This window comes from Catharus ustulatus, chromosome 11 (genome assembly GCF_009819885.2).
Source record: "Catharus ustulatus isolate bCatUst1 chromosome 11, bCatUst1.pri.v2, whole genome shotgun sequence".
NCBI classification, from domain to species: domain Eukaryota; kingdom Metazoa; phylum Chordata; class Aves; order Passeriformes; family Turdidae; genus Catharus; species Catharus ustulatus.
In genome coordinates this window covers 8191217-8200594 of record NC_046231.1, presented here as the reverse complement: position 1 = coordinate 8200594, position 9378 = coordinate 8191217, and the positions used below count along the sequence as shown (strand labels likewise).

Sequence of the window (9378 nt, the reverse complement as noted above, 5' to 3'; positions counted from 1 at the left end):
CAGAAAGTACTGATTGTGACTGATGACCATTTCTTAAGGAATTCATTTTCATGATATGAAGTCAATGTATAAGGCTTAAGGAAGTATTTTAAATAGCAGTGAAAACAAAAAAAATATGAGCCCTAAATTACAAAAGCAGTATGCCACTAATGCTAAAGCTGCTGTTATCAGACACTGCTTGCAGATGGACCTTGATGAGAAAACGTTGCTCAGAAAAATGGCCCATCAGTGTTGTGATAGCATCACATCCCCTGCTCCAGGACTGAGCCAAAAAAAGCCTGTTCAGATCTGCATCTCTTACTGCATTTACAGCTGTGCTGGATTAAAAAGTAACAAAGAGGATTTCTCAGAAACTGATTTATTACTAACCTGTTGTGCATTTTCTTCTGTATCTATTCTGTATCTGTTTGATTTGTAAGAAAATAAGACTGAAAATTCATGTGGAGGAAAGCAACAAAGCCAACAGCAAAAATGCCAAGAAAGCCTTGAACTGCCTGTGTCAACTTCTTCCCTCCTGAATTCTCCTGAGGACTTCTGTATCTGAAATGTCTGATGCATTGGGAACATGACACCTATTAAGTGGCACAGGAATCCAGTGTGAACGCTGTGGTTTTGGTAAAATTGAAGGTGGCTGAGTTTGGGGCTGGAGAGGGGGATGGGGTTATGTGTGTTTACATCAAGAATTGATGCTGGAGATTGGTATATCCCTTTTCTTGCAGTAGCAGAGGATTTTTTTTCCCTGTGGTTTGCTTAACTAAAATAATTTGGTCTTCTCAAGACTATCTGATAGAGGAATCTGAAAAAAAAAAAGTGGTGCTAAAACCAACCTTCATTTACTCCACTGCTGAACTTTTTCAGCTGTTGTTTTCCCATTGTTTTAATGGATCTTACCTCCTCTGTAGGCAGAATGGGTTTTCAGGTTTTGGAGCACTGTGAAGGTGTATAATAAGGGAACTGAATGGTGTGAAGCCTTTGGGACTTATTTCTTTAATGGCTGGAGCAACTCTATTGCCAGTAGGTCCTGCAAGTACACAAGGCACTGTAACGACTGTTGTACCTGCAGTTACTAATTTGTAACCCAAAAGCCTCTCCTTCTTTATCCTTTTGAGGCAGAATGATTTTAAAGAAATTAGGACCAAGCTTGTTAAATATTAACCACACATCACTTGAGATGTGGCTGTTAAAAAACTGTCTGGTTTAGCCTTTATTTTCTGCTACCCTATTTTATAATGTAGAAAAATATTTAATATAAATTTTAAGTTTTTATTCCAGTTATCTTGTGTTATCTTAGAAAGCTATAATTTAAAAAGCAGACTCTTTGAGAACCATGTGTCAAGCTCCTGTGTCTTCTTCCTACTTCACCAAGAGAAAAATTAATGGTATTGTTCCTTCAGATTCAAGAACCTTTTTCAGAGAATGTAGACTCTGCTGGATTTTGGTGTTTTCATCTTCTCATTTATCCTTATTTTGTAGCAGCTGAAAAATTAAAAATTGTCCCAATCATAATTTCATAAACCATGTTCAAGGCTATAAAGGAAAACAGGAACAGTTTGCATGGATTTTTATTCCAGGTTTGTGTAAGGGCAAATTGTCACTGGCATTTTCATTCATTTGCAGTTCTGAAGTTCAGAGCAAGGTCAGCAAACCTGAGGCTTACCAATAACTGAGGTGCTAATGGATCAAGAGAGGAGGAGAAAGTAGGGGTAAGAATTAAAGTGAGTTACACTTTAAATCATAGGCAATTGCAAAAAACCAAAATCTGAGCTAGTCTAAGAAACTGCCAGTGCTCCTAGAGTAATGTGTAGGGTCTGTATGTAAACATTATTTCCTTTCAACAGGATTTACAGTTTATAGACGAAAGTTATGTTCTGTATTGTATGGCAAGAGGTAAATCCATTTCAAATACTATTGTTTAAAGCTCCAGGAAACAAGAGATCTTGCTACTCAAGCAATCACTGAGCCATGGCCAGCTGCAGAGCTGCAGGCAACATTTAACAAAAAGGACAAGTGGAATCCATTGCAGCATTGCCCTAATCCTAGGGCAGTAATGCAGAAGAAAGCCCGAGGCCATGTTGTATTGTTTGAAGGAGTGGCTCAGCAGTGTGCAGCACTGCTGCCAGCTGAGGCTGCTGCTGCTCTGTCCCCACCTTGCTGCAGTCAGGGCAGTGCTGCAGCCCTCCATGCAGCACGGGCTGCTCCAGGCACAGCCACAGCAGAGGCTGGGCCCAGCCCCAGTGCTGGGGGTGTGCTCTGGATCTGCCTCCCTGGCCCCTTCCATCCCCACTCTTGCAGATAAATGTGCCACAGCAAGGGGAGCAGCAGGAGCACGGGCTCTGCCCTCTGAAAGCACCTGCCTTTGACATCAGTGTGGCAGCAACTCATTCACTATCAGTTTAATTAGAAAATGGTTGAGGATCTGTTTTAAAGCTTGTGTATTTTGTGCTGCTAAAAGTGGCACTTCAGTGCTGCAAGGTGATTCCAGGAGCAGGTCAGAGGTTACCACTACAGTCAGCAGGAGGCTCTTTAACTGACATGCAAAGTATTTTTGACAGGGTAGGTTTTTTTACAAGCATTTGCTTTTTATTATTTTCACCAAAATAAAGCATATAGCATACAGTGTTCTCACACATTTAGGAGATAAATAAGTGTATCTCAAATTCTTTAATACCATGATAACATGTAATACAAAGTTATTTCTTCATTGATTTTAATTTAAATACAGCTTGTTTGCCTTTTCTTAAAAACAAATTTTTATTGTGTTACCATACAGTTCCCTTGTTAACGTACAGATGTTTAAATAACAACTGGGAAAATACAGTGATGTGTATTGCTAGAGATAAAAAGTTGCTCTGTTAGGATGAAACCTGTATATCAAGTTTCCAACCTGTAAATTAAAAAATCCCAACACATTAAATGAATGCTGTCGCTTGAACTGATAAAGAAAACCTTAAGAGAACAACAAATACTTCACCTCCAATTTGTTTGTAGGATAATAAGAAAATAATTCAGGTTTTGTATTTCCACACTGATTGGTATGCATATTAATTTATCTTCTACTTGTTTGCAATTATAAATAAATAGAGGTATAAAGACAAAATCTGCCATTTCCCTTGAATTTACCAGCTACAGTAAATGCATATGTTAAGATCATAAATACATTCCCATTCAACTTAATCAAATGCCATAGGACTAATTTCATGTGCTCAGTTTCATGCTGCATAGTTGAGAAAGGAAAAAATCTGGTGGCACTTGGTATCTTTAATGGCACTTCTTTCAGCAAAGGATAGGATGCATTTGTGTCACTAGGCAGGGTTACCCTTCAAATCAGTCCCTTAAAATAGGCTTGAAAAATACATAGAACACTAAGGAAAGCAACAATTCCTGTGCTGTGTGCCAAGCTTTAGCTAATGGTGCAAGGATCATCGTTGTTTGATTTCACTTCCCCTTCCAGCAGCAAAGTGATCACAGCCTTGCTCAAGTAGCTGCACGTTCCCTTTTTTCCAAGTGGGTGGGTGTTGTAGAATGCAGTCATGTCACTCTGCATAGAGGGAACAGAGGCTGCCATTAGTGTGAATGTGGAAAGCAGCCACACACAGGGAGACAAGAACAACAGCAGATATGTTAAAAATGCAAATGTGTTTTTTGGACTCTAAAATTAGAGAATAATTCTGCTCAATTTTCAGAAATCTCCCATATGTACTTACCTGCATCTGTTTCCTCCCTGAGTTTTCCAGGACTGCACAGATACCACCTTCTTAACATTTTTTAAAATGTCATAGCTGTCAGAGAACAACTGCTCTCCTAAAACATGCAGCTGTGTGATGCCTGTGTGGTAGAATGGTGAGCCAGGGCCTTGGGTGTACATGAGGTGTAAACTGACTGAAGATTTATTCAGAAGGAAAAAATCCAAGATCCAAACCACAGGTAGCACATGAACTCATTCATTAATCAGATCACCAAAATAGGTGTCCTTCACTGAACACCTGTTTTTCTCAGTTAGTGACATTAAAACACCTGCTTACTCTCAAATTATGTATTAGCTGCTCTAAAAAGGTTTAATGCTTTAATTCAGGAAATTGGTTACTTTTATTAAATCAAGGGCAGAGATTGTGTGAAGAAAATACTAAGACTGTAGTTTTAGGGTGTGTCTGAACTTACTAGAATAAATACTTTTGATATTTATTACATGTTAACAGGGAATTAACAAAGTTCAAAAGATTGGCTAGTCCATTTAATGGAAGACCACAGTTCACACAAATCAGGAGTTTTCAGCAGTGTCAGGAAACCTTGAGACAGAAGACACTAAGAACAATTCCAGACAGGGTTACACTTCCCTGCCAGCAGGCATCTACCTGGGAATATGGGAGAGCCAGGTTCCAGAAAATCTTAATGCAAGGAGCTGAATTTCTGATAACAATCTTAAATACTATTCACAACTCTAAATTGGGGGCTCTTTCTAACAGACAAAAAGGCATTATTCTAAGTAGGTCTGGGCTTGGAGAAAAAAAATCCATCACTTCAATAGAGGCAAGGGCACAGCACCAGTAAAACTTGCAGTTGGCATGGAATTTTCCTTTCTGTTTGCAGCCATTGGGGATTTACAGCTTGTCACAGAAGTAGGAGCAAATTCCAGATGCTGTGTGGAGCTGGCACTTGAGAGCCATTTGTGTAGATGGTGGGTGGTTTTGCTATGGCCACAGAGTCACTACCCTCTAACATAGGCCAAAAGAATCATAATTTCCAGAAAATTGTGTTCTTTTCTAACAAAGGTATTGTGCAAATTGACACACTGCTGGATATCTGGCTTGCTTTCAAATGTTAGTACAAAAAATCAGTGGCAGAAAAGTGAACACTGAATCATTTGAAAGAGTTCTTAAGCAGCACATCCTCATATTTTAAAGGAGCCTATTTTTTAAATTCAGTGAGAGGAAGGGCTGTTGCATGTCAATGTTATGAATCAATATTCTTCAGAGCTAGCACAGATAACTTCAAATATACTGTCGACAATAAAATGCCAGCTGGAGCAAGGAAGATCATCCTCAGTGACTCTGGGACTTGTCCCACTGCTTTTCTCTTATCTCCTCCTTCAACCAGGCCAATAAACCTGGCTTCATTACAGAATTTCAGAGCTTTGAGGTACCAAAACTTGTAGTGAGAATATTCCAAGATCTTTAAAGCAGAACACTGATAATTCTAGTGAAGTAAATATTAAAAGCATTTATTCCTTTATTTGAGTTTTAGCCAAACGTTTGCCAGTTCATGAATACAACTGTAGCAGAAAAATCAGTAACTAAGAACAGTTCTGTATCTCAAATCCTTACTTTAATAATGTCAATATTAATTCCTTGGTTATTAAAGTTTTCTTACTCTCTGTGTACATAAGATCCTAAGTTCACACTTCCTTGCTGAGCTTTAGGTTTTTTCTTTTATTTTGTTATTTTTATCTCTTCTCTGTTCTAGTGTCCCTCCTAATGAATTCTTTCTCCTTTGAGGATAACTCTTCCAAGCTCCCTGAGAGTCCCATTTCAGAGCCATGGAACACAGAGTTTTCTCCTAACCGTAACATTTTGAATTTACAACTCAGCAATAAAGTGCACCTCTTTCATCTCTGCTTAGAGGCTCTTTTCAGACCTAGGCAGCACTTGGGTATATTAATTTCTTATTTGTAATTCCTTCCTGTGAACTTCTATCAATTGCTTTTTACTCTGAACTGCACGGAATTAACATTTAGAACTAACTTCAGTAAGAATGGTAAATTTTGTTAGACAGCAATATTTTACTCACTTGATTTTCAGCTCCCTTTGCACTGCTGTGATCTTTCTGAAAGTCACGAAATGCTTCTTGCACCACTTTGTCCAAGTCCACTTTGTCCTGGAACTCTAACTCAGGATTTCTCTCCAAAATAACAGATATAACCATCAGCAACTAGAAGGCAGAAAAAGATTGTAAGACTTTAAATTTCATTTTTTAGAATTCAGGTTACATAATAGCACTGCTGGTAATTGCATATGCCTCTTTCAAGCAGGAAGCCATTTAATAATGGCACAGGTAATAGTGCACAGATAATAGAATTCTGACTTTGATAAAAGAATCACTGAAAAAGCAGGCTTTTATGAAAGGTTACAATTGCCGGTGACTGCCTAGGTAAGGGCATGGTGTAAATGATTGACATTAACATCTAACTTGTCTGGGAGCCAGGGAAGTTATTTTCCATTTTATTCAGTTCACTGTGTGGCTGCACAAATGCTGTGGAGAGAGTGAAAAGTAGCAAACATTGGACCTCAGCATTTGGTGTTCTGAGGCATAATCACAGATGGTAAAACTCTGTTATGACAAAGTTTATAAAAACCAAAGACAACAGTCAACAGTAAAGCCTCAGTTCATCAGAATTTATGTTACTTGCACCTGAAGAGAATTTAAAATAGGAAGGTGAACATGATGAGTGTCCTGTTGTAGTATCTACAAGAAGGCAGTGGAGTCTGTACTGGTTCACCTTGGGTTTGGTAATTTTGTTATCCTTTAGCAAAACCTGGGGGTGTTCCAGCAACTGGACTGCCCCTGAGCTGTGAGCCAGGACTGAGTGGTTGATGTTCCTGGGGGGGAGCACTCACAAGCACCAGGGGCACCAACCTGGGGACTAACAAGGAATGCTGCTGACAGCACAGGTGCCAGCTACCAGCAGTGCAGCTGCTCCTGATCTGCTCTAAAAGCAAACATTATGTGCAGTGGTGGGAAGGATTTAAACAGCCTCTTGCTTTCCTGTTAGGATGAGGAACACAAGGAAATGGGAAAGTGGCTGATTCAGTACTGTTAAACTACTTACTAGACAGCCTCAGCAAAAAGGGAAAGAAGAATTCTTCAGAGGGCAAGCTGGTTATTTTAAAGCAGTTTTCCTTACACCTAGGAAATTGTTAGGAAAAGGCACGGGCTAAGGACTTGAAGGAAAGCTACACTGGAATTAATAGATTTTTAACTCCTCTGGCCTAATTGTATTGGTACTGTCATTAATATTTGCTGAGGGGAAGAACGTCATTAACTCACTCTGTTCTGAACATGTAACATGAACCTGTTTAATCATAAAAATCTATGGAGAACCACTGAAACAGGTGTTTGTATGGAAAATGCTATTTCTTCAAATATTTGAGTCTAGCTTATTGTTTTGTTTTAGGCTGTAACATACTAATGCACACTATAAAATGTCATGAATTATTGGCACAGACCTCCACGATGATCTGCCTGTACTTTGGCTGGTCGATGTTTTGCAGCATGTCTTCAACCAGGAGGGAAAAATTCATTTCATACATCGTCATATCCGACAGGGTTGGTTGCTGAAAAACAAATCACACTTTTATTCAAAGACCACATGCCTTAAATCAAACCCACCTCCAGGCAGAGCCTAGTTGCTGTTGAACAAATAATATTCAACTAAGAAATAATGGCCACTGTAGGATCAAAAAGGGAGCAGATTTCAGAGTCCATGACTTGGAAAGAATTTTCTGCATTTACAGTTTTATAAATGTGCTTTAACAGAAATAATTTGCTTTCAGTCTATTCTAATTGTATTTTACTCCAAACAAAATAGAAAAATTGAATTTTTTTTCCTGATTAACAAGTTACTCTAAGCAAAAGATTATGGTATAAAATAACCATTAATGCTGAGGTATTTCAGCATTACTGGTCAGGCAGAACAGCAATACCTGAGCCTGTCTGCAGGATTACCTGGGGCAAGAACCTCCCTGCCACGATCAAGCCGTTGGGGGTTCTCTCCAGGATCTGCCACACGCGGTCGTAGAAGCCTGCAGGGGTTCTGTTCAGGGAGCCATCCAGCTGCCTCCTGTTCAGCCAGCTCCTGTGGGACACAGGGACAGCCTCAGCAAACCTGGCCCTGCACAGCCAGGCAGGTGGGCAGTGACCCCAAAGCCACTCTGCTGCACACACAGCACAGGCTGTGCTCTCTGCTCAGGGGCACCTAAACCAAACACAGGGGCTCAGCATGCAGAGGTCACAGTGTCACCCTTGGGGGTGTCTGTGCTTCGTGGCACTGCAGAAAAAACAGCAGCTGTGAAATCCACCCAGGGCAGCCCAGTAATGGTAGAAGATCAAATTCATCAGGTCTAATCATATAAGAAAAATGCATTTCAGCAGAATTGTTGAAGGCAGGGGTTTTTCCTGGTGGTCTGTAGAGAACAAGTGGCCTGCAAATTTAGAAAGTTCAACAGAATGGTTTTGTAAAGCTAAGGCTTCGAGCTGAGTCACTTTCTTCATTAATCACAAATCCTGTTTGCCTTCAGAACATACCAGCTTTTTTCTTTTTTACTTAAAACCATCAAGTCTGGAATTTAATTTTCCTATTCTTTCTTCTCAGTGTTACGACAGGAATGGGGCTTTAGCCAAAATGTTTAAGACACCAGCAATGGAACTTGAATAAGTAGCATCCATGGGTATGAATTAATTGGTAGATTCACAGGACAGATTTAAGTCTTGTGCAGCTGTACTGAATGCATTTGACAGAGAAAACATCCTCAGGATACTAAGTACTTAGCTACTTTTTGAATTTTAAATAGAAAAATCAACACACATTATTTTTCAGAAAAACTACAATTAAATTACTGCTCTGCAACATGCCTCATGCCTTTCTGTACTTCCAAGACCTGGTTCTGGTAGGCTGCTTAAAAAGAAAAAAAAAAGAGAGGAAAAAAACCCCAAAAAACCCAAAACACCCCCCCCCCCCACCCCCAACAAAGAAACCCCCTGGTCAACTTTATCAATGTTGATTTGCAGCACTTTCATAGTCTAGCTCAAATTAATTCAGCACTAATAAGTTTGGGGGCTTAGTTTTTGCTCCATTTGTATTGGTAGACTTAACAGGACAAGTTTAGAATAACATCACTTGTCTGTAAAATGACCTGTTCCTGCAGACACCAATGTGCTTGATGAAATTACTAAAATATCCTGCATTAAAAAACCCTTACTCTTAATACTGGAGAAATGGTGAGAATTCCTTCTGAGATACAACCAGTAAAGGGAACACTAATTCCAACAACTCCATGCATGGTTTCACACTTAAGTTTCCTAGTGTAGCTCACTCCCAGCTACACCAGAAGACAATGCAGTGTGTTGGAGTTTCTCTGGTTTGGTTTTTTGTTTTGGGGGTTTTTTAAAGAATAAAAGGGAAAAAATTATCACTAAGTAGTGCATTTTCTGAACAGGTTTGAGCTGTAGGTAATTGGGATACACTTTCTGAGAACAAAGGAGATGTTTAAAGTTAACTTATAAAGCCAGGGCTAAGCCAACATACAACGTGGGCTTTTTTTCCTGTATAACTGTATTGGATAAACATAGTAAGTTAAGAAAAAATGTCTCATAAATCACTTCTGA

The 9378-nt window shown here is 39.4% G+C and overlaps 1 protein-coding gene across 5 annotated transcripts in view; it reads right to left on the bottom strand.

The window, feature by feature from the left end:
• Positions 1-2554: 2554 nt before the first annotated feature.
• Positions 2555-9378, bottom strand: part of PHKB (phosphorylase kinase regulatory subunit beta) — a 70569-nt gene continuing 63745 nt past the window's right edge. For all 5 annotated transcript variants that reach the window (XM_033069355.2, XM_033069352.2, XM_042779622.1 and 2 more), the window contains 4 exons: positions 7720-7849; positions 7221-7328; positions 5785-5925; positions 2555-3538 (listed from right to left, as the gene is read on the bottom strand). In XM_033069355.2, coding sequence (XP_032925246.1) covers positions 3401-3538; positions 5785-5925; positions 7221-7328; positions 7720-7849 — 517 coding nt within the window. In that variant the 3' untranslated portion in view covers positions 2555-3400. The remainder of the gene's footprint in view (positions 3539-5784; positions 5926-7220; positions 7329-7719; positions 7850-9378) is intronic.